The sequence below is a fragment of the Onychomys torridus genome, chromosome 8 (assembly GCF_903995425.1).
Source record: "Onychomys torridus chromosome 8, mOncTor1.1, whole genome shotgun sequence".
Taxonomy (NCBI): Eukaryota; Metazoa; Chordata; class Mammalia; order Rodentia; family Cricetidae; genus Onychomys; species Onychomys torridus.
Genome location: NC_050450.1, coordinates 103618938 through 103643263, shown reverse-complemented (window position 1 = coordinate 103643263; position 24326 = coordinate 103618938). Strand labels below are relative to the sequence as shown.

General features: G+C 54.7%; 2 protein-coding genes across 3 annotated transcripts in view; both read right to left on the bottom strand.

Moving 5' to 3' along the window:
• Llgl2 (LLGL scribble cell polarity complex component 2) overlaps positions 1–12129 on the bottom strand; it is a 37001-nt gene extending 24872 nt beyond the window's left edge. Inside the window, exons 1-2 of the mRNA XM_036196920.1 lie at positions 12083–12129; positions 1059–1163 (exon numbers count right to left, since the gene is read on the bottom strand). Of these exons, the coding sequence (XP_036052813.1) occupies positions 1059–1133 (75 nt within the window). The 5' untranslated portion in view covers positions 1134–1163; positions 12083–12129. The remainder of the gene's footprint in view (positions 1–1058; positions 1164–12082) is intronic.
• A 799-nt stretch (positions 12130–12928) lies between these two features.
• Positions 12929–21330, bottom strand: Tsen54 (tRNA splicing endonuclease subunit 54). 2 transcript variants are annotated; one of them, XM_036198068.1, is made up of 11 exons: positions 21255–21330; positions 20983–21147; positions 20817–20877; positions 20621–20704; positions 20224–20322; positions 17836–17888; positions 15653–15751; positions 14838–15463; positions 14199–14259; positions 13812–13928; positions 12929–13398 (listed from the first exon to the last, which is right to left on the bottom strand). In XM_036198068.1, exons 1-11 carry the CDS (start codon positions 21308–21310, stop codon positions 13248–13250), a joined length of 1572 nt encoding a protein of 523 aa, XP_036053961.1. In that variant the 5' UTR covers positions 21311–21330; the 3' UTR covers positions 12929–13247. The 2 variants fall into 2 exon arrangements, with proteins under 2 accessions (XP_036053961.1, XP_036053960.1); XM_036198067.1 differs by having other exon boundaries at positions 12937–13398; positions 15653–15801; positions 17836–17880; positions 21255–21315.
• Positions 21331–24326: the final 2996 nt, after the last annotated feature.

Below are 24326 nucleotides of genomic sequence, written 5' to 3'. Positions count from 1 at the left end.
CAGATTGCTGGGTGGCAGGAGCTAAGAGCTAATGAACCACGCCATAGTCTTCTTTATGGGCCTGTACAGGCCTTCAGAGGCCCAGTCTCCCAGAACCCCTGGCCCTTCAGATGTCAACTCTGGCCCCTCCCTCAGGTGCTAGTCCCTAGGTGAGAGCCTGTGTCCAGCCTGCAGGGAAAGCTTGTTTTTCCTTTGGGGCATATCAGTAGGAAGAGACCAGCATGGTCTTCAGCCCCAGGGGCCAAAGCATCATAAAGATGTTATTGTATCAGGACTCAGTGTGCTTTCATCTTTTCTGTCCCTCAGCAGGAAGGGCTGATGGTTTTATGCCCATTATTGGTAGAAAGACAGAGACCTGATGGAGTAACTTACAGAGTCATATAGCCAGGGAGAGACCTGGGACAAGGAATTCCAAACCAAGGCCAAATGTCGTTCCTAAACAGTATGGTGACACACACCTTTTTGATCCCAGCACTCAGAGACAGAGGCAGAGGCAGGTGGGTCTCTGGGGGTTCCAGGTCAGTCAGAGCTATACAGTGAGACTGTCTCACAAACAAAAGAACAATAGATCTCTTCCTAGGAAAGCTGTCTACGCGTCCTCTAAGACTGCCATGGGGTTGGGGATTTAGCTCAGTGGTAGAGCGCTTGCCTAGCAAACACAAGGCCCTGGGTTGGGTCCTCAGCTCAGGAAATAAAAAACAAAAAACAAAAAACAAAACAAAAAACCCCACACAAATATATATGCAGGCAAAACACCAGTGCACATATTAAAAAAAGGCGGGGGAGGGCAGTGGTGGTGCACGCCTTTAATCCCAGCACTCGGGAGGCAGAGGCTGGCGGATCTCTGTGAGTTCAAGACCAGCCTGGACTACCAAGTGAGTTCCAGGAAAAAGCCCAAAGCTACACAGAGAAACCCTGTCTCGAAATACCAAAAAAAAAAAAAAAAATTGCCATGGGGCCTTTCAGGCAGTGTCAGGCAGGGGCCTTCATCACTCCCTAGCCCTGGCCCCGGGGAGGAACCCAGAGCAGGGTCTCACCTGCTCTCCCTCACCCCTTACCTTGTTAAACTGGAACAGATCCCGCTTTAGCCTTTCCCGTGCAGGGTCGTGTCCAGTTCTCAGGAACCGCCTCATCTTGCCTAGTTTGTAGCCCCCACCAGAGACCTGCAGAAAACAAAGATGCCCTTGAGCCCAGACTCAGGATCACCCAGTCCCCAGCTGCCCAGGCTCAGGATCACCCAGTCCTACAGCTGCCCAGGCCCAGGATCACCCAGTCCTACAGCTGCCCAGGCCCAGGATCACCCAGGCCACAGCTGCCCAGGCCCAGGATCACCCAGTCCCACAGCTGCCCAGGCCCAGGATCACCCAGTTCCACAGCTGCCCAGGCCCAGGATCACCCAGGCCACAGCTGCCCAGGCCAAGGATCACCCAAGCCACAGCTGCCCAGGCTCAGGATCATCCAGTCCCACAGCTACCCAGGCCCAGGATCACCCAGTCCCACAGTTGCCCAGGCCCAGGATCACCCAGTCCCACAGCTGCCCAGTCCCAGGATCATCACCCAGGTCCAGGATCACCCATGCCACAGCTGCCTAGGCCTAGGATCACCCAGGCCCTGAGCCATCCCTGCCAGGCAGTCTCCAACTGCTCTTCCCAAATCCAGCTTCACCTGTAATTTCCCGTGCTCCCTCCACTGTGGGCCAGAACAGGAAGTCAGTGAGACCTCCGTTCCTGGAGGCCTGGGCCTGTTCCTCCCTGGCTCTAATGCCACCAGATACCATAATGACAGCAGGAGAGGCTGGGGAAGGAAGCCATTTAGCCTGGCTTTATAGGAACAAGGAGGACCAGCAGGCCCTAAGGTTAATTAGCTTAATTGTTAACCTGTTTTCTGAAAAACCATAAAATTCCAGAAAGGGAAATTTCACAAGCTTCCCTCAGAGCAGTTGGTTGGTGGAAGCAAAGCTGTCTGTGGAACTCCTTGATCAGAGCCCCAAGGGGATAAACTAGGGAGGGGCCTGAGGCAGTTTCAACCAGACCACCCAGGTGGGGGTGGGGTCAGCACACCTGGGCCAGCCCTTCAGGAAGCCTATCAGAGGACTCTCCTTTAGCCTAGCCACTAGTGCTAGGGATCCCGGCCAGGCTCCACGAGGTTGCTGGGGTCTCCGGGTTAGTCCCAGCTTCACCTCACTGCTGGTCCTCAGTCCCAGCTCCCTGAGCTTCGACTGGGTACCTAGAAAGGCTCCTTTTCAGGTGTGCATGGTGGCATACGTGTGTAACCTAGGCAACTGGGGAGACAGAGGACCAAAAGTCTGAAGCCAGTGAGGGGTTCAAAATGAGACCCTATTTCCCGTCATCCCCTAAAGAGGCTCCCTTTTCCAGGGGCTGCTGTAGAGCCCAAATCAAGAGAAGACACCTGTGCCTAATAAAGAAACCATATCAAGTCCCCCAAACTGCCGCCCACCTACCATAGGAAGCGCTCCCAGCCCAAGGGGAAACTATTTTTGTCTCCTTGGGGGGAGGGGACATGAGCAGCTGTGACTGCCAGCTTCCAGTAGCATAGCCTCCTGCTGACCAGAGTACACTAGGGCCTGTCACTAGGAACACTGGGGCTCAGGCCCATTACAGAACCGGCTTCCTCCATTCCACTCTAGATTAGTAAAGAAAACAAACAGAGCCAGTACCCTTCAGCGAGGACAGACTGAGAGGAGACGGGCCAGCAACATGTGCTAAGTGCTCACACTGGAGCAGAGTGGGCCCCCAGCCTCAACTGGTGACGTGTGTGTGTGTGTGTGTGTGTGTGTGCGCGCGCGTGCGCGCGCGCGCTTCCTATCTAAGTTGAGGCTTGAAGGCCATCCTGAAGGCTGGGGGCAGGGGTGGATATTGTCCAGTGGTAGAGTACTTGTCTGTTGAACAAGGTCCTTGATCCTCAGCTCTGTAATCAATCAAATGGCCAGGGCTTTCCTTATGAAAGGACCCCATGGATTTAAGACCAGTGGGTCCTGGTTGCTGGAGGCAACTCCCCACTACCTCCAGGGGACAAGACAATGTGGGTGGGTAAGTAGGGCTTGCCGCACTGGGAGGGGTCACACAGCATTCAGGTTGTGAAATAAAGGCAGTAGCCACATCCCTGCAAATGATCAACAGGACAGGTCATTCCCAGACCAAATGCCAGGGACCAGTCCCAGGGAACTGTCACCCTCAGGGGACAACCAAAAGGCCACTATTTGCAGTGGGGGATGGGAGTGGAGATTAGAGATTCCACATTTTAGGGAAGCCAAACCACGGCAAAGCCTCCCACTCTGGGGGGTAGGAGTGGCCGGAGGCTGGTAAAGTCTGGGCGCCCACTTCATCTAATGCCCCACAAGTCAGAAAACAAGCATAGGACATCAAAGTATTGGGGGCTCCCGGGGCTGGAAGTGAAAACAGGCCCCAGACTACAGCCGCCCCTGCCTCTGAACAGACAGCTGAGCTGGCTAGCTGAACATTCCAGCCGTGGGGGAGGGTGGTGCAAGCTCGTAAATCAGCAGCTCCGGCTCCTGGGGTGCAGGCCCTCCCCTCCCCAGTGGGGTCACTGGGTCAGAAGGCACAGGAAGCTGGGAGTGACTCCCTGGGAGGGGACAGAGAGCAGCAGACTTCAGGGAAGGGACAAGAAGAGACGGTTTGTGCTAAGGACCCCCACTGGAGCTCAAAGGTAGAAGGTGGCAGGATAGAGGGAGAGATCCCTCTTGGTCAGGAGTGCTGGCCGGCCACCAACCCAAGCGGCCCTCTGAGCACTTGCTGTTTACCAGGCACTGGTCCAGACGCCCCTGAATGTACCTGTTGATATGTTTTAAATATTTTAGTTCGAGTTGTCTCTGCTCACTGTAGAAACACAGAGTCACAGAGGGAAACTCCTCCAGATAACCTCAGTAATATGTGGGTGCAGGTCCGGACCTCTGTTGTCTGTGATCACAGAGTAAACACTACACATCAACTCAGGCGGAAGCCACCTTAGAGGGTAAGCGGAACAACTACCTGACAGAGGAAGCCAGGCCACACACTAAGCAACTCACCAAGGTCACCTCAGCATAGGAAGTGGCAGGACTCAGCTCTGACCCCGGAATGGAAGGGCTTATAAAGGAGGGGATGAAGGATGGCTATTACAGGAGTGCGGATGCCTAATTATATGCCTGCAGTTAAAAGGCAGGGGCACGCGCAGCTACTCCCACAGGCCATGAGCTCAAAGCCAAGCAAGGAGTTTGGAACCAGATGCCTGGCCACTGCTTTCAGAGCTGGTAACAACTAAACCAGCAGGACTCAGCGACCTGGGAGGGGACTTGGCTGCTCATTTTCCAGGACCCCACTGGCCTGGGAAATACAAGAAGGACCTAGGAGCTGGGACTGAGGTGGAGGCATGAAAATATGCCACCCCTTCTTAGAGGAGGAAGACAGGTTTTGGCCTAGCTAGACTCAGTTCAGGAAGCCCCCACCCCCACCCACCCCTGGGCCACTTACCCCAGATAAGCAAGTTCTCTGGAGAAGCCTAGGAAGTCAGGCAGAGGCTGTGAAGTCTGATATGGGGCAGATCCTGCCTGCCTAGCCTAGTCCTGGGAAACAGGGAGGCAAAAGGAAGATTAAAGGTGCATACCTACAGCCTCCAAGTCCGGTGACTCCTGAGGCAGACAAGCTATGAGGGGGGCCTCTGGAAGGAGAGAGAGTAGAGCCAGATACTGAGCACTTGGTACAGTCTTGGCATCCAGCAAGCCCTGTGCTGGGACTGAGGATGCTACAGTGATGTCAGGTGGGGAGGGAGATGCAGAGCAGCTGCTTAAGAACCCGAAACCAGTCAACAGAACGAGTTTTGGTAGTCCAGGGCTATCGAGAAACAAAGGAAGACGCTGAGGTCAAGGGCCCAGGGTAGGGGGTGGGAAGGCCTCACTGAGTGTCGGTGTGGATGCAGTCACTGTACTCTGCAGGGACACTATCGTGGATGCCCCCCACGCAACCCTCACTGCTCAAATGAACGTCCCTTCCCTTCTCAGTCTGAAACTGTACCCTCCCTGCCGTTCCCTCTTGGCCTTTCTCAGACCTTGGCCCACTGGAGATACTGAAGCATTTACTGATTAATCTTGTTGACAATCTGGGAAAGCAGCATCCTCAACAATGTGACCATTTCCACTGTTGAATCCCGACGGGTAGCGAACATTCATTACCTGCTGGCTGAAAGAAAGGCCGGGAGGAGGTAATGCCCCACTCAGGACCTCAGTGGCAGGAAGTTTGGGCCACATAAGGTCTGGAGCAGGGCTAAGGGTCAGGCAGGTGGAAGAAGTGTAGTGCCTCAGGCCAGGACAAGGAGCGCATTCCAGGAGCAGTAGGGCAAGTCTAGGCTGAGATCACAGAGACCAGCATAGCACAGCAGACACTCCGGAAAGATGAAAAGGACAGCCAGAGGCAGGGCCTCAGGGAAGTCATCTGTCCCACCACACCACACCACATGCCCTCTTCTTTTTGGTCTTTTTGTTTGGTTGTTTGCTTGGTTGGTTTTGTTTTTCGAGATAGGGTTTCTCTGTTTAGTCCTTGCTGTCCTGGAACTCACTCTGTAGACCAAGCTGGCCTCAAACTCAGAGATCCACCTGCCTCTGCCTCCCAAGTGCTGGGATTAAAGGAGTGTGCCACCACCGCCCAGCCTCTCTGGCCCTTTACTGGCTGCTCTACCTCCTGAGCCAGCCCCCCCCCCCCCCCATCCACTGCTTTGTCTGAAATACCTTCCTGCCCCTTTTAAAAAGCAGCAGGATTCAAAGAAGCATTCCTTACCCGTGCTGATCCTGAGCCGATCTGCAATGCTTGGCTGTATTTAAAAGATTGATCGATCCTGTCTTAGGCTAGGGGGATAGCTTAGCAACCATGAGTCTTTGCAAGCATGAGGACCTACCTGAGCTTGATCTCCAAAAACCCAGGTAAAAAAGTTGGGTGTGGAGGTGTGTGCTTGTAATCTTAGCAGAGAGGCAGAGAAAGGAGGGTCCCTGGAGCTCACTGGTCAGTCTAACTTACTTGATGAGCTCCAGGTCAGTGAGAAAGCCTGTCTTAAAAAACAAGGTGGGCAGTACCTGGGCAATGACATCTGAAGGTGACCCCTGTCCACCCCCATACATGTGCATGTACACATGGTACCCACTCACATGCATGAGCATGCACATACACCTAAAATAAAATGATTACTTAGAATCACATCCACCTCCAGTGTTAGCAAGCTATCAGGAGAATGAGAAGCCACCTTAAATGACAAGTGACAAGGACAGGTGAAGGGGTGAAGCAGAAGTCTATTTTGTGAGAAAGGAGTAGTGCACAGGGTTTTTTTTTAAAGCCAGGTAGAATCTACTGGAAATATTAAGACACGCAGACACACGATGAAAAGGTTATGACATTTATGTTAGGTTTATCTGCAGGGTACAGAGGAGGACCAAAGGGGAAGAGATAGGTCCCCCAAGTGTGTGTTTGTGTGTGTGTCTGTTTCCATCTTGCGGTGGACTGGCTCTGAGGACACAGGATTCCTGTCTAGCCATGTTGACCTCAGTGGATCGGACACCCTATTGTAGACCCATATAGGCGCAGAAGCTGAGTGCTCAGTAGTCAGTTGAGCAAAACCAGGTGCTAGGAGGAACCAGTGAAGAGGTGAGTTCAGGAGTTCCCACAGTCAAGGAGCCCTCAGACCCCTAAGCCAGATGGTAAGAAGGAACTGAGGCAGTCATTTGGGTCAGCATGTGGCTATTTGAGACTGGGCTTCTGTAGGGAAGCCCCCTAACTTCTAAAGATGACCCAGTCTCTCACACCCTCTGACCAGAACCAGACTAGCCTCTGACGCATCCCCCTGTTTCGATCCTGAGACAGCGGGGGCACTTAGGATTCAGGGGTGGCCATCTGAGCCATGCGGACCATTATCCACACAAGTCTCTGCCTTGTGTTTGAAACTAGCCTGAGAGTGATCTGTGGGCAGGGATCTGGTCATTTCCTTTTCTTACTATTAGCCCCCACAGCCCCTTGTCAGCAGAACATTTCTGGGCCCCAAATAGGTCTAATGTACCCCTTGACACCTGCCTGGGAAAAAGACTTGAAAGACTAGAACACTCACATCCTATCTTCCTCTCCCATTTTCTGCCTCTCCCCACCCCACTCCTCCACACCCCAGCCCACGGGGCTACACACTGGCCTTTCCACCCATCCATCTCAAGATCCTAACACAGCGAGGAAGAGGGACTGCATGGGGTAGCCTTGTCTCCGGAGGCAGATCTGACCAGGCCTGGGTAGGATATAGGGATCTCCAGGACAGGCAGCTCTGATGAGGTGCCTGGGCTAATGTGTTCCCATGCAAACAAGGTGTGGCCAAGCTGAACCCATCTGTCCTAGAGGTGTGGATGGGCCAGTTCTCTAGAAAGTCCTTAATTAGCTCAGCAGGTTGACTGATCTGCTGGGAGAGTCCTCACACTGATGTGTCCTGCTGGGCTGGCCTAAGGGACAGGAGGTGCTGGAGCCACACACAGTATCCCTCCTGCTCTTAGGAGTATACACTGTGGAATCCAAGCTCCCCTCACCTGTCCCCTTGGCTTGGGCTTTCCACAACATGTCACCCATCAAGGGACTGGCCCCCTCCCTTCCCCAACATCCTGTGTGAGACCAGTGAGTGTGGCTTTGGCCTCCTGCTTGGCGGATGTGAGAACACCCCTGCACCTCCCACTGATAGAGTGCAGGGCAGGGCTCTATAGCACTGCGGCAGCTGCCCCTGTCTGTGCCAACTCAGATGCCCACGGCTACCCTGCAAGGCGTTGCTTGGGAAACTCAATCTCCCGAAGGCTCCAGGCAGGCCTGACTGACCAACAAACCCTGAATAAAGGATAATTTCCATGTAGATATGAACCTGGGAGCTCATGGGACACAGGAGGCTGTTGTCAGGGAGAAAGCTAGCTAAGGCTAGATGTTACTAAGCCCCTCCCTTGCGTTATTTCGGTTCATTCCTACAGTTGCTGATTCAGGACTGTATCAAGTCCAAACACTATGAGTCCAAGTCCCAGTCCGTCTGACTCCAGAACCCTCTGCTCACTTTCAGACACTTGTCCAGGACACAGGGCTAGGCTGCAAAGGCTGGCTTGGCCTTGGTCTCCAAGCCTCCTGTCATTCATCCTAATGAGTCATGACCTAGTCCCACAACCCTTAGAGAGGAACCCAGGACCTCTGAGTGTCCTATGCAGTGCCCATGAAGGGGGCCCTTGAAAGCCCTGGGAAGCCTAAACACATAAAATCTCCCACATCCCCACATCTGTCTCCTAGGAAACGCAGTAAGGCGCACAGAGAAGCAAAAGTACTCTGGGAGGCAGGTAGACCTGGGTCCCCAGTCCCAGTCCAGCCCTTCAGTGTGAACAGCTGTCCCCAGAAGTTACAGGGAGAGAGTACAATGCCAGTTTCACCCAGAGTGCTATCCTAGGGCCACACAGCATTTGAGGCACTTAAATCTTATTTTCAGAACTTCCTTGCCTCCTCAAGTCTTTAACTCAAATGTCCCCTCTTGTCAAGGCTGAACCTTGTAAGGCTACATACAGCTTTACCCACCAAGGGCCATCCCAAACCCTTCTTTGGTTCCTTCTGTTCTATAACTCATAACACCTGCTAATGCTATGTTTATTTCCTGTCACTCAGGATCTCCCGCCCTTTTGAAAGAAAGAAAATTCCACGACAGGACCAAGACACAATGAGAACTTATTGTTAAATCAATGATTAAACAGTCAGTCCAGAGATTAGCTAGACATGGTGTTCTCTAACTTTAAGAATGCTGAGGTGTCCCACATCTTTAATCCCAGCACTTGGGAGGCAGAGGCAAGGGGATCTCAGTGAGTCCAGCCTGATCTACAAAGCGAGTTCCAGGACAGCCAGGACTGTTACTCAGAGAACTTCCTATCCTGTCCTCAAGACCCAGGCAAAGGCTATATGGGTAGTATGTGTGGCATCTTCTAAGGATACCTTCGCAGGCCCTGCCACACATCGTGACTTCAGGATACCCAGCTCCTTGGCAAGGAATATTTCAGAATAATATTATTAAATATTAATACCATTTATCCTGGGAACACCAAGTCAAGTCCCTCAAGAGAGAGCTCTGGTCTCTTGCTGAATTCCTGAAGGGTAGAGTCAGGTACCTCTCGGCTTCCTTGTCCCCACGCCCAAAGGAGCCTCTCCTAGCTCAAGAATTCATAGTGGTTCCTGGGAAGGGCAAGTGGCTCTTCAAAGGACCAGTTTCCTCTGAGGCAGGGCAGACAGAGAAAGCCATCTCAAGGGAAGCTGGGCACAGCTAGGGAGGGTTTCCCTGGGATCTCTTGGGAGCCAAAACTGAGGAGGGCACCCAGAACAGGTGGCACTGATGGGCGACGCCCATCTCCTGCTCTGAACCCTCCCTAAACTGTGCCTGGGCAGAGGAAAACAAAAGTTGAGGCAGGCCTGGCATGGCCCAGCCCAGTGGGAGGAGAGAAGAGGGCCTCTAGATCCCGAGTGCGCCTAGCTGCCAGTGCTGCTCCGTTTTCCCAGCCTCCAGTGGTACCCAACTCAAGTGGCTCAACAGCTGCTCCCAGGTGTCTTAGAAGACCAGGAAGCTAAGCCTCCCCACAAGGCCCCAGAGGTTCTGCCAGACCCATTCGGGTTCTTCCGCAGGACAGCCAGCAAAGGGCCACAGGCTGATTCTAAACCTCCCAGTGCCCTGCACTGCCTTTCTCCCAGGGCAGGCAGGAGTGGAGAGAGAGAGAGAGGGCAGAAAGGAGACCTGCCCTTCAAGTGTCTTGAGGGGGCTTGAGGGAAGGCAGAGCTCTACAGGAATGCTCTCACTCCTCTGCCCCACTCCCCCACAGGGTGTAGAGCGGAGGATAGGATATGCCTGGGTGGAGAGCAGAAACAGATCGGGTTCTACACTCAGAAGACAGACAGACACACAGACACAGACAGACAGACACACACACACACACACACACACACACAGAGTCTGCCCATCAGCCCTCCACCCTGGCTTTCCCAAAGAGTAAGGAAAAAAAATTTTTTTTTTCCGAGACAGGGTTTCTCTGTGTAGCTTTGCACCTTTCCTGGAATTTGCTTTGGAGACCAGGCTGGCCTCAAACTCACAGAGATCCGCCTGCCTCTGCCTCTCGAGTGCTGGGATTAAAGGTGTGCGGCATCACTGCCCGGCATGTAAGGAAAATTTTTAAGGACCAGGGAAAGAGGATGTCAGGCTAGGAGAGGCCAATCTCCCCTCCCCCTGATGTCCGTCCTTATCATAAAATTCTGACCTCCAGCTTCAGTGACTTCAAAACATCACAAAATCATGACCCCTCCACTGATTTTGCAAATTCCCTCAGCGGGCCAGGTGTCTACCTAAAAGCCTACATGGAGCTAACTGGCAACTGGCGGGGGTTTTTTTGTTTTTGTTTTTTGTTTTGTTTTGTTTTGTTTTTTAAAGCCCTTCTAGGAAAGTTAACAGATTCTGGGGTGGAGGATGCCTGCTATGTAGTAGGTCGTCTAAGCTCATGTTTTCATGCTCTCAACAGCCTCTGGGAAACCCAGGCTCAGCGTGTTTAAGTGATAGACATAAGGCTACTCAGCAAGAACTGTGAGTCAGGATTCACAGTCATCTATCTGATGATGGGGACTGAGGTTACTACGTCAAAAAGATCATAGACAAAAGGGAGAATCTTTTTCTGCCTTGCTTCCCACTTTCTAAATGCATTCATTTTTACAACTAGAGATCATTTTCCAGAGGACTCAAGTTCTATTCCCAGCACCCACTCCAGGCAGCTCATAAACTACCTGTAGCTCTGCTGTCTCTGGTCTCCAACATGTGGCATACACTCACTCATACACACAAATTAAAAGATCTGAAAATGCTGTCCAGGGAACTGGCCCAAGCTGATCAGAGAGCAGAAAGAGCTTGCCTTGAGTCCTGTCAAGTGTTCTGTGTGCAGATGACCTAAAACTACCGCACTGGTATAGTAGGAATATCGCTTTCTTCACCCTTCTCCTGCCTCCCTGACCACTAGCTTACACAGACCCAGGGGGTCGTCTCCAAACCCACTCTGACTTTGCTTTCTCTTAGGCAGACCACCGTTTTTCGGCCGTGCAGAGCAGCTCGGTTCTCCCCACAAACATTTCCTTGTTACCCTGACACACCCATTCTCTCCCGGCTCAGAATGGCCTCAAACACCGAGTCTCTAGAGCCTGCACCGACGTAAGGGTCCCCAAGGGAAGGGACTCGGTATCTAAGCCACGCCCTCCTTACCGGAAGTTCACCTGTTTCAGGTGAAAACCCTCTAAGAGCTACATCGCGGTTACCCCAGTTAAGGCCACCTCTCACAGCTAAGGCCCAATGTGTCCACCAACTGTCTAAACCGAGTAAAAGCACAGCACACTTTCTTTGGCAAGAATTTTCCACTCCTTGCCAAGTCCCACAGTGCAACCCCCACCCGTCAGCGTGTAAAACACACTGGGTCTCAATACGGTCCCCTGAAGGTGTCCAAAGCCGCCCCGAGCGTAAAAAGGCCCCCCTCCCTTTCTACGAGAGAACCAGGTCCCACCCGCGGACTTCCTGCGTCGGAGGATTAGGAGGCACAAAGGGCGAGCAGAGAGAGCGCCCAGATGGCAGAGGTAAGGGCTAAGCCGCCAAGGTAACACGCTCCAGACGCCGCTGGCGGTCGCCGGGTCACGGGAAGCCGTGTCGCCCGGCTCTGCGTCCAGGCGCCTCACTCGAGGGTCCGGGACTGGGTCTCCGCTCACTGTGTCCCCCGCACCCAGCCAGGCCAGACACCTGTTCCCTGCTCCCGAAAGCCAACACGATTGTGCAAACCCGAGTCCCAAGTTTGGTAATCCGTGTGGCGAAACAGGAAAAGACAAGTTCTCAGAGCCACTTTCTACAGGTGTCCTTCTCCGGGACGAGCCAAACGTCGGAGATCCAGGCGAGCAAGGCAGACCTGGGTGCTGCCTTCTCTGACCCACCCGGGGAAGCCCAGGGGACTCGGATCCTCGCGCGCCGCGCCGCCCCTGACGGTCCGCGCCCCCGAAGACCGTGTAAAGCCAGGTGGGCTCACCTGCAATCGCGGGCCGGGCCCTGCCCGAGGCCTCGGCGTTCCTCGGCGCCCGGCACCCTCCGCTCCGGTTCCCCGCGCCGGCCCACGGGCTGCAGGGCGGCCGTCTCCTTCCTGCTCACCTCCGGCGCGGCGAGCGGGGGGGCGGAGCCGCCGCGATTTACATACAGGGCGAGCCTGCTGAGCCCGCGCCCCGCCCCCGGCCACGCCCCCCGGGCGGAGCTGACGGGCGGGGGCGCAGCCTGGGAGCCCTCGAGGGCGGGGGCGGGGCCAGTCGCGGCCCCGGGAGCGCGGGGCGGGGCAGCAGCGAGGAGACGCACCTAGCGCAGCCTGACCCCGCCCTCACCTGCGCGCACCTGGTCACAGGACTGCTCACTGCTGCCAGTGTCCCACCACCTCCCGGAAGAGGAAATAGTCCCTGTGTGCCTTCTAGGATGGATGCCAGTTATGAGGAAAGGTTCCTCCCGCAGCTGTCGAGTGAGGGGCATAGCTAGGCGGGCTCCTTCCAACTAGCATGACCGGCAGGTGCAGGTTTCAGACCCAAGTCGGTGGAATGGAACCAAGGCATAAGAGCCAGAAGCCTGACCTCCGGCTGGGGGCCCCCACTTCCGTCTTCACAGAAGTCGACTGGAGATTCCAAAGGGCTGGCCACTGCAGCTAGGCTAGCTTTACCTCACGCTAGGGGAAAAGAACCGTGAGGGCCCCTCTGAGTGGCTGGGGTCCAATCCAAAGCTGGGTGTTCAAAGTCAGTCATGCTCTCCCAAGGATTCTCTGGTCCAACCAGGGCTCTCCTCCCCCAGGGTGGGCAAATCAGGAATGAAGGGACAGGGTAGTCAAGTAAGTATATCCAAGCACAGCAGAAAATACTTTTTTTAATGGCTTTGGCTTTATGGCACGAAGCAGGCACCCCCCCCTGTTTAAAGGCACAGAGTCCTCTCTTCTGCCCTACCTCCTGGGCCTCTGAAATCAAGTCCTGAGTTCCAAGGGGGTCACTGCCAGGCAAGAGGGAACGGGGCAAGGCTTCACTCCCCTACAAACAGCAGATACCCAGGGCTGTGACCACATTGGCCCAGACAGTTCCTGGTGAGTCCTGTACAGGCGTCAGCTGACATGGTCCCTGAGAGCAGTCCACATCCCCCAGAAAAAGCCCATCCTCAGAGCTGTACATTCAGTGCTCCAGATCCACGGGCAGTGTGAAGTTTGTGAAGCTATAGAAGGAGATGTCACCATGGTCCACCAGGGCAAAGATCAGGGGAACATCCCCACTCTGGTAGGTCAACCGCTTGAGGCTGCAGAGGTCAGGGACAGGCTCATCAAATCTGTAGGAATACAGATTAAACTGAGACCTAGTCGGAGCCCACCCATGGCCCCCAGCCCCCCTGAGGCTTCCAGAGCAGGAAGGCTATAAGAGAAAAGCTAGGGACCGTGAATACTGGCCCCAGGCTCAGATGTGTACAAACTCCATGGCTTTGATGAGCTCTTCAAGAGAGCCCCAGAGCAGAGGGATAGCTGGCATGGGTTCTCACCACCCAGTAAACCCTTCAAACCAATTCCCTCTTGTGAGTGAGCCCAGGACTAAAGTGAAGAGGAGAGAGACTACCATAAAATGCCAGTACCAAGGATAGATAGGTGGCACTTAACCCTTCTGGACCCAATTCTTCTCAGGGACTGGCAGGGACCAAGGAATGGATGGGCTGGCAGCAGCCAGGGGTACTGCTCAATCATCTCATACCCACTAATGCACATTCGGACATAGGGTTTGCCAGGGTTGTTTTTCCGGAAGGTAGCCACAGCGTCAGCCTGGTAAACATCGAAGCTGATCTCCAAGCCTCTAGACTTCTCCAGCAGCCTGAGGACCAAATGAGAAATGTTATGACAAACTCTCTGCTCTCACCAAACCCTTTCCTACTAGCAGCCTCACGGGGGCTACACCCACCATCTTGTCAGTCTCCTCTCTCCCTAGAGGCACAGGACAGTAGCTGTCACTGGAAGCTAAGTGTGCGGGCAGGTGTCCCTGGGGTGATCCTCTGACTCAAACCCAACTCCAGGAATCAAATCCCAGCTGTTGCTCCACCTGGCAGCCAGTGTCATGGAGACAGTGAGCAGAGCTGAGACTCACCGGTAACCCCCATCAGCAAGGTGTGTTGTCTGCAGCACAGAGATGTGTTGAAGGACCGTGGCTACAAGGGCAAGTGAAAACAAGACGTGGAGAAGGGGAGTCAAGTTCCTACACACTCTGTGACACTGCCCAATACAGTAGCAGTACTCGGGACACACTTACCTGGTAACCCTGCTCTACTCACCTACCAATCTACCATGTTCTCATGATGCCTTTACAGATTTCTGAACCTGTTACTATATTAGCTCAGGCCACACACTAAGTTCCTTGTGTTTAAACTTTCCTCTTGTTTGCCTAAAACCTCTGTGGTGCCACCATGTTCCAGCTAACAGGCTGTGAAGGGGAGGGACCCATACCTGGTTGCTGGCAAAGCCATCCAGCAATCTTGGGTATGGTCTTAAGGATTTGGGTATAGTTTTCACTCCCCCCAAGTGTCACTGGGCAACGACTCATCAGCAAACCTTCCCCTATGGGCTCTGCTGGGGCTGCTGTCACCTACAGAAGAGACTGCAGGGCACACCCCACTGCTGTCCCTCTCATACCCTAGGCCTCAGCCAGCCCTGGTCAAAACATCCCTTTCCAAAGTCTTATGATCCTTCTGCTCCCAGTGGCCTATGGGAATAGCAGGTGAAGGGTTACCTGGGGAATCTGCTTTCTCAGGGTTGAGCAAGGGCGTGACAGACTGGCCCCACAGGTGTGGAGGGCGGGGCTGGCTCTTCAGCAGCTGTCGCCTCTGCAGCAGCTCCTTGTACTCCCGCCAGCCGGAGCAGCCCTGCACCTCAGGATCTGCATTCACATCCTCCCGGAACTGCTGGACCTCTGCTTGCTGGGCCCGGTCTCTCCGGGAAAGCTTCTCCTTCCGCTGGTTCAGCTTTTGGCACCAGGACTCAGCATCTGTCCCTCGCCCAATGACATTGGCCGGGAGCAGCTCTGGGGCTGGGGCAGGCAGGAGGGTGTGGCGACTATCTGAAGCCATGTTGGGGAAGGAGATCTGCTCAAAGTTCCAGCGTAGTTTAGGAGCTCCCTTGGCTCCATCCTCGATTTTATCATTCTTCTGGTCACACACCACATCCTCCCTGGCCAGAGCAGGGCAAGGCTCTGGAGACCCCAGAGACTGAAAGGAGAGTCCTGAGCCCTTCCTGGGGCTTGACTCCTGGGGCTTCTCTGGGTACTGGCTATTCTGGTCACAGGCAGGTGGGCTGCAGGCTGACAGGCTCACGGGTGACAGGGAGTTCTGCAGAGCCTTAGCCTTCTTATTAACAGACCTTAGAGACGTGGGAGGAAAAGCAGCATATTTGCCCCTTGTTACTGTCAGGGGACATGTCTGTCCCACTGGAATGGAGGTGGACCCCTACTGGTTCCCAAGCCTGTATGAGAGCATCCCAGCCAGGCCCCTTCTTAAGCCCTGTGGTCATGACACTCCCTGGGTGGCGGGCAACAGCAGGGGGAATTACCGACAGCTCAAACTCCTCTTCCTCTTGCCAGTCCCATCCTCCAGGCACTGGGCATAGCCATCCAAGTTCAGCTGCCTCTCATAAGGCGACACGACAGAGCTGTGGGGAGAACAGCAGGCAGGCAACAGCTCCACCTTCTCAGACTGGTGCTGCCAGCAGGGTTTGGGAGGGAGCGGTCAAGAGGACAAGTCAGAGGCCAGAGGGAGATCCACACCCAAAGGAAGAGCACTGGGAACAGCCACAAGGGCCTAGTCACCCACCTTTGCCCATGTCACTTGAGTGTCACCAATAATACCAGATGCTCCTAAAGAGCTGGCAATACATAACTAATCAGGTTAGCAGTACAGCTCAAAGACAGAACCTTTGTCTAGGAGGTGTGGGACCCTGGCTTCCACCCCAGCACAACAGAAAACAAGTAAATTCTTAATCACTGGTGAAAAGAACAAGAGGCAATAGAAAACTTGGAAAATACAGGGGGAAAAAAAAAGATAGAAGTAAACACCATGAGCCAGACAGTGGTGGCACACGCCTTTAATCCCAGCACCCAGGAGGCAGAGGCAGGTGGATCTCTGAATTTGAGGTCAGCCTGGTCTATAATATCAAGTTCCAGGACAGCCAGGGCTACAACAGAGAAACCCTGTCTCAAAAAACCAAACCAAATAAAAACCAAAACCTTGGATTCCCAGAGGTAACATTTTTCTTTCTTTTTTTATTTATTTGGGGTGTTTCGTTTGTTTGCTTGTTTGAGACAGGGTTTCTCTGTGTAGCCCCTGGCAGTCCTAGAACTTGACATCTGGTACATTTTTATTTCTTGTACATACATACTACTGTTTCTCTGTATATTTTGGTTTTGTTTCCTGACACTGACCTAACACACGGCTTTAAAATCTTTTTTCCTCCCCCATTCAGTTATATATTGTGGGCTCAGACCCTTATCACACATCACTATAGCACTCTTCCTGCTATGAGGGGTGGAGAAGGGGTGAGAGAGAGACAGAGAGAGAGAGAGAAACACAGAGAGAGAGAAACAGAGAGAGAAAGAGCTCGAGCGCCCAATAATACCCAATAGCAGAGGGCAGCCTTGGGTATTATTCCTTGGGAGCTGTCTATCTTGGTGTCTTGCAGCTCACTGATTAGGCCAGGCTGGCCACTGAACTCCAGGGATCTGCCTATCTCTGCCTCCCCAGCGCTGGGAACACCAGGATGAACACACGGCCTTTGGTTTCTGAGGGACTGGACTTGGGGCCTTGTACTTGCAGTGAGCCCCTCCCCACCACTATCAATGTTTTATAGCTCCCAATGGTGCACGGTTCAGATGCAGTACAATGAATCTAAACCAATTACAATTATGAAGTGAAACCTTAAGTCCTGTCATCACATCATAGGACATCGTTTTTATACACAAGTACTACATGATGGCCCTGCTTTCAAAGAGAAACCAGTTTGCAAGGGTAGGTCTCCACAGCTGAGCCCTGATTTTCAAGTATCGATTCTGAAAAGCTGCCATTTTGCAACTCTTCTTTATTATATAGGAAGAGGGTAGAGGCTGAGATTTGGTTCTGTTCTTCCTCAGCCGTGAGTTCAGGGCCTGACATCAGAAGGTGCTCACTAATACCGCTGGCTGACAGAACATTCTCAGGAGGAACTTTTGCACACAGCTGGCCTGTTTCCCTAGGACAGACCCCACTTTTGGGGAACTGTTTGAGGGCTTGGGGGACAGACTGTGTAATGACAGAAGCTATACAGTTTCTACTGTAAGTCTGAACATGGCTGTGGCATTCAGCAAAGCCGAACCACTAGGTAACGAAGGGAGATCTAGCCCGGTATAAGAAATGTGAAATCTACCTCAAGTGTCGACCCCTTCCCAGTCCCCCATTCCCGCGCATCTTCATAAACTGGCCTGCACATCTACGTGCCAGGTGCTGGCTATTGCAGCTCTATGTCTCGATGCTCATCGTGAGCTAAAGGTACTTGGTCATTCCCTGAGCTGGGTTCTTTCTGGTTTGACCACCCAGAGTAGAGTGCAGTGATGGAATTTATGCCCACATGCCTTTCTGTTGAACACTTCTAGCTCAGACCCAAGAAGCCACACTGAAGCCAAAGGTCCCAGGTCCCACTTTCACAGGAGAACAGTCAGCCAGGTCCCAGGACTGCAGTGCATGGGAACCAAAGGAAGGACTTACCTTGGCTGGAACCGACGGACCACATAGCCTAGTCTCTTCAGGTGGCTGAAGACCTCAAGAGAAGAGAAAGGAGTCTTAGATGCTCCTTTGGTTTGCATGCTTGTTGGAAAGGCTCTTGCTATACAGCCCTAGCTATCCTAGAACTATGTAGACCAGGCTGCCCCAAACTACTCAAAAAGTAGTATTTCTCCTACCTGTAAGTGCTAGAATTACGACCATGACTGGCTTAGATGTCCATTCTTTTTTTTTTTTTTCCTTCTCCAGAAAGAGAGAGAAAGAGAGAGAGAGAGAGAGAGAGAGAGAGAGAGAGAGGGAGAGAGAAGTTTCTGTGTATAGCCTGGCTGTCCTGGAACTCACTCTGTAGACCAGATTGGCCTAGAACTCAGAGATCTGCCTGCCTCTGCCTCCCAAGTGCTGGGATTAAAGGCGTCGCCACACCGCCCGGCCAGAAGGCATCTTATGATGTCAAACTCTGATCTTTACTCTTTGAATTCTGTCTCTTATTCTGGGCACAAGTGACATTTAATAATTTATTGACAATACAAATCTCAAGAAACTGTACACAGGGACGGGCCTCCTGGGAAAGAATTACGTCACAGAATATGCTGACACTAAAGTCTAGGTAAAACATTGGTAGACGGTGACAGACACCACCTCACCTAACAAGCCCTTCCCAGACTGGATGGGAATGGTCTCTGGTGAGGAGTCACATGTTACTCCTTGTGTCCTTGCCTCTATATCAGAGGAACAAACCCAGAAGTGTCCCATTCAATCTCTTCCCAGCATCCAACACAACTGATTGTTTTTACGTTAAAAAAGGAGTGTGGGGCATAGTGCCCTTTAATCTTAGCACCTGAGAGGCAGAGACAGGCAGATGTCTCTGAGTTCCAGGCCAGCCTGGTCAACATAGTGAATTCCAGGCTGGCCAAATCTACACAGTAAGATCCTGTTCAAAAAAACAAAACAAGTGCCTCCCAGCACTCGGGAGGCAGAGGCAGGCGGATCTCTGTGAGTTTGAGGCCAGCCTGGGCTACAGAGTGAGTTTCAGGAAAGGCGCAAAGCTACACAGAGAAACCCTGTCTCAAAAAACCAAAAACCAAACAAACAAACAAACAAACAAACAAAAAACAAAAAGAGGAAAAAGAAAGGCCTGAAAGATTGTGTTAGATTCTTTGACATCACTTCCCATTTTTTTCTCCTGCATCTTCAGATACTCCCTGGTCATGGATGGGTCCTATCTCTCCACTGACCTTCCCACATCTGTGAGCTCCAGGTCACAGCCCCTTGGCTCATCACACTCCCTCAGAAACAATGGCTTACACACCATCCACGCTTGCAAACATCCATGATTCTACTTCTAGCTTTGACCTCGCCCTCCATTCTAGGTTAGATATCTACTGTGTGCCTGAAATCCTGTTGGATGTTCAAGAAGTACCTCAACACTATTTTGTATGACACAGAACACTTTTTTTTTTCCCCCGAGACAGGGTTTCTCTGTGTCGCTTTGTGCCTTTCCTGGAACTTGCTTGGTAGCCCAGGCTGGCCTCGAACTCACAGAGATCGCCTGCCTCTGCCTCCCGAGTGCTGGGATTAAAGGTGAGCGCCTCCCACCACCCGGCTGACACACAACACTTTTGACTAGTCCCACTCTTTCAAAAAAGTGCCTACCTCAGTCTAGATGACACCATTTTTGGTCATGCTGGTCATATTGGCATAAGCCTCTTAGTCATCCAAACAAATGCTAACAACCATCCATTCTTTCTCCCAAAACATTCCTGAGATACTTTTTTCCATTCACTGCCACGCTATCCCAGCCTCTACCTTGTCTCACTTGAAAGAACATTCCAGAATAGATCTTTTTCCTTTCCTAATTTTATATTCAACCTAGCATTAATTCTCTATAAAGTCAATGTTTTTGTTGTTGCTTGCTGTTTAGTAGTTCTGCATAAGACTGGGTTTTATTATGTAGTCCAAGCTGTTTTAACTTGTGATCCTCCTGCCTCAGCTTCTAGAGTGCTGGTATTACATGTGTGGTTAACCATGACAAGCACTACCTACTTTTTGTTTTGTTTTGAGACAGAGTCTCTCTCTATAGTCCTGGCTGTCCTGGAGCTTGCTATGTAGACACAGCTGGTCTGGAACTCCCAGAGAACCTCCAGCTTCTGCCTCCCAAGTGCTGGGATTAAAGGCCTGTGCCACCATGCCTGGTTACTTACCAACTTTTTATTATCCAATTGGCTCCATTAGAGTATAAGCCTGATAATCAGCACAGGCTCTTTCTTAACTCTCCTATGGTGTAGCACATGACACTGGGCTTGCAACCTCAAAGGTACTTGTCACTACTCATTGGCCCGGCAAATCAGAGGCTCCCTGGGAGGCAACTGATACCTGATAATGTAGGAAACTCAAGGTGTCTTCAGTCAGCAGCAGCTGGTAGGCCTCTTGGATAGACAGTGGCAGGTCTTGGTAGAAGAGCTGAATAGAGCCCTGGAAGGAGACCAAGAGCTTAGTTGTGTGTATCCTTCCTTCAGAGCCTAAGCCGAACGGGGTCAACTCCTTGGCTCTGACCCTCTCCCTACACACACCCAGCATCACTGCACAACCACGACCCACTAGGAAAGAGGCTTAGAGTCCCCACTGCTCGTGTGGTATTCTTTTCTGTCCTCCAAGTCCGCCTATGAGTTCACTGGAAACGTGATTCTGAAGTCTTTCTGGTCCACCAAAGCGCATCCTTCCCACGCCTTTAGTCTGCACCCCTTGCCCGCAGCCCCAGGCCCCCACTCACACACTCCAGCAGATACAAGGCCTCTTCGGGGTGAAGCCGCTGCCGCCCTTGCTCGGAGTAGCCCATGGTCTGCCAGAATTTCCCCTGTGGGGAGCAGAGCGGGGGTCACAGGGCCGCTTGGGGGGCAGGGGAGCCCCGCCGCGCAGATAGATGCTGGGGCGCCCCCCGCCGCGCAGATAGATGCTGGGGCGCTCACCGCGGGAGACTTCAACTCCACAAAGCCCTCGGGTCTCCACTCCGCGGCCACCAAGCTGCCCCTGGCGAGGAGAGGGGAGGGGCGTCTGGGTCTGCGCGGGCAGTCCCCGGCCTCCGCGCCCCCGGCCCCCCGGCCCGGCCCCCCGGCCCGGCCCGGCCCCTCTCACAGGCGCTCCACGCGCTCCTCCGCCAGCAGCTGCCACAGCTCCTGGCGACACAGGCGCAGCCGCTCGGCCTGGGCCTCCGAGCCGTCGGGGAGGAAGTCCTTGGGGCCATGCGACCGCTGGGGCAGCTTCTGGGACCGCGAGCGCGCCGCGCGCAGCTCCGAGGCGCTGCGGAGAGCCGGGCACACGCGGTCAGCACCGAGGCGGCCCCGCCCGCCCGCTCCCGGGTCCCACGCACCCCCAGGCCTCCCCCGACGCCCCCGGCCGGGGAGCACCTGAGCACCCGGCCCGCGGGAACCTCCACAGACGCGGGTTCGGACTCGGGCTCCATCGGGGCCGCCGTCTGCGCCTGCGCGCGCGCCGCCCACGTCCCGCCCACCTCTGGAACTCCGCGCGGTCCTAGCGCCCGCGGACGCGACCCGCGCTCCGCCGAGCGCACGTCCGCCGCCGGCTGGCTTCGCGCCTGTCTTCCCACCTGCCCTGCGTCCTAAAGCCTGTCGGCACGCGTGCCCCTCAGTCCGCGGGACCGAGTTCGGTGCGCAGGTTTCTAGATGGGCAGAAGCTCACTCGTTCTGTTTCCAGCGCTTCTGGGGGCCCCTCTGTCGAGTAAAACTCCCCGGCCCCTGGGAATGCGGTACGAATAATCAATCACACGTGGGACGGTCCTCTCGGCCGCCCTGAACCGCCCGGTGCTCTGCCGCCAAGGGGAAAGAGATGCGTGCGTACAGAGGGGAGAGCAGTGAGTCCTCGAACACCAGCTTTGCACACTGGAGGCCCCTGGGAATGTCAGGAGTGGTTGGTCCGCAGACTTTCGGAGCTGCTTCAGGATGGGGCCCAAAAAAATAAGCTCTTCAGAGGCGCCGGGAAGCGGGGTTCAAAGGCCAGGGTGGGAGGCGCTGTCCGGCTCGCACTGGTGCTGAATCGCCGCCACCCCAGCCTCCGAAGGCGCCTGCTCAAGGCTGGGGTCCCCGCCGCGACACCGTGGGTCGTTCCCGCGCTCACCACTAGGTGGCACCATTGCTCCAGCCAGCCGCCGTGGGTCAGCGACTGCTCGTGGACGACGGTCGCTGCGGGCAACCCGGGAAAAGATGGGGCGACGAGGAAGGGGTCCCCGGCCCTGCGGGGTGCTCAGGCTCAAGCGCCAGGACTCCCATTTTCTCTCCTACTCATTCCCACCTCATTTCTGGTCTAGACTAGCGCCCAGCGCTCTCGGGATCCCCAGCCGGGACTCAGCGGCGTGAAACTGCACCCACCCTCCCTCTCGCCAGCCACTCTGCACCCCCAAGCCGCTTCACCTGCGCGCATGCGCCGATCCCGGGGGCTCTGCTCCCGGCTGGCTGACGGGGGCGGGGCCAGCGAGGATTGGGGCGGGACTCGGGGTGCTGATTGACAGCCCGACTGTGCGGCTGGGACAGTCCCCAGCTCCCGATCCGGCGGGAGGGAGGGAGGGGGAGGGGCGGGATTTCCTGCGGGAGGCGCCGAGCCGGCCTTGGACAGGAGGAGAAAGGGGTTGCGGGGGCGGACAGTGGAAACCAGCGTCCAGAGTGCCTGGGACTGAGCGCGGCCAGCCGGACCCCCGGCGGGGCGGCCGGGAGAGGTGAGCCTGCGTGGCCCGGGCTGCGGGTCAGAACCCTCGAGAGCCCAGGCAAACTAACTTTCTTGTGGGATCGGCGGGCGCCTCCATCTCTAGAAGAGATCACACCACCCTCAGGGCTCAGAGAACAGCCTCAGTCCAATGGTCACCCCACCTCAGTGCTCAGAGAATACGTCAGTTAGATGGTCACCCCACCAAGGACTCACTGGTTTTCGCGGCCTTCACTTTAGCCACCAGTTTCTGCACACAGGTCACGTCTCCATTCTTGACGGCAAGGATCAGGTCCTGTTCACGACCCATTCTGATTACTGTGCCAGGCTCTGGGCTTCAGAGTCCAGGAAGAGGCAAGACGAGGGTCCAGCCAAGTGTCAGTTTGCCATGCCTCAATGCTTTAGAGGACACCTGGTCCTGGGGGAACAATTCTGGTGTCCCAGGCAATGGGCTCCTTGTCAGGCAGAGATAAAGTCCCTCAAGGTGCTCCGGGAACTGCCACCACAGGCAGGAAAGCCAGTCTCTAGAGGGTGGAGGCTGTGTGGAAATCTGGACTAAGATCGGCCTGCAGCTTCCGTCGGCCTTGGGATGGGCCGGGACTGGGCCCGCCAATTTTCCTGGGTTAGCTCAGAAGCACCAATGCCCATCCAGAGAGCAGTCAGTCTTCCCTCCGGCATGAGGCAGCAGCCGTGGACAAGTCCTGGGGGTTCTGGAAAAGGTACAGGTCCTCCACTGAAAAGCTGGGTCACAGCCAGGAAACAGGACACGGAAGATGACCGAGACAGGATCTCAAGAGAGCCCCAAATCACTTTAGGTGTCCTGGAAGTCATGGAGGGTCTGAGCCACTCAGGGAGGGGAGGAAGCCGCTGTGTTTGAGAGAAGTATATACATGCAAAGGAAAGAGGGTGGCATTCCATGAGGGAGAGGCTGAGTTGCCTGTGCCCCATGGCACTGGGCAGCACCTCAACCCTGGGAGGGGGGGGGCTTGGCAGCAGAAGACACTGGGGTAGGCAGGACCAGCAGCCCATTCTCCACAGCCCCAGGCTCTGACACCCACAGACAACAGGCGGGGCCAAAAGGTAGGGCCTGGAAGAGTGCCACAGGCAAATGGGCAGGGGGTCACTCCCTGTCCAAGGTGTCTGCCCTCAGACTCCTCACTACCGAGGCTTTAACATCCCACCCAGCTCCACTTAGAGGGTGGGCTGGGGAGCTTCTGCCCCTCATCTTCCGGGCGAGGTCTACCTGTTGGATAGGGACCGTCCACGGCACCTGTTGCTAAGCCTTCCTTGCTGCTTCTGCGGCGTGAGGCAGCAGCTGGGTAGAGATCCGGGCCAGGGCTTGGACACTGCTAGCCAACTGCCTCCCGAGCCCGAACCTGAAACCCCAGCCCTCGACTTCCCGCACAAAACCTTAAGTCAGTTCCTCGGTGGCAGTGATTTCGCTGCCAGAATCTTGTGGCATGAGACTCACGCAGGCCTGGGGCCCAGGTGGGGAACCCCTCATTCCTCCTAAGTCCCAAGCCCAAGCCGGAGGGCACTCCTCCACAAAACCCGCGACCGCACCGGGGGAGGGTGCTCCTGGCAGTGCCTGGGGTCGGCTGGCTCCCCCGCCCCTCGGAATGCCCCTCGAGCGCCACGCAGCCCAGCCCAGCCCCGGCCGACCCCGGGAACAAAGCGGCAAAGAAGGACCCGGAGAGTCAGGAGTCCCACGGACAGACCGAGGAGAACCGACAGCGGGGCTCGTGGAAGGCGGAAGGAGGCAC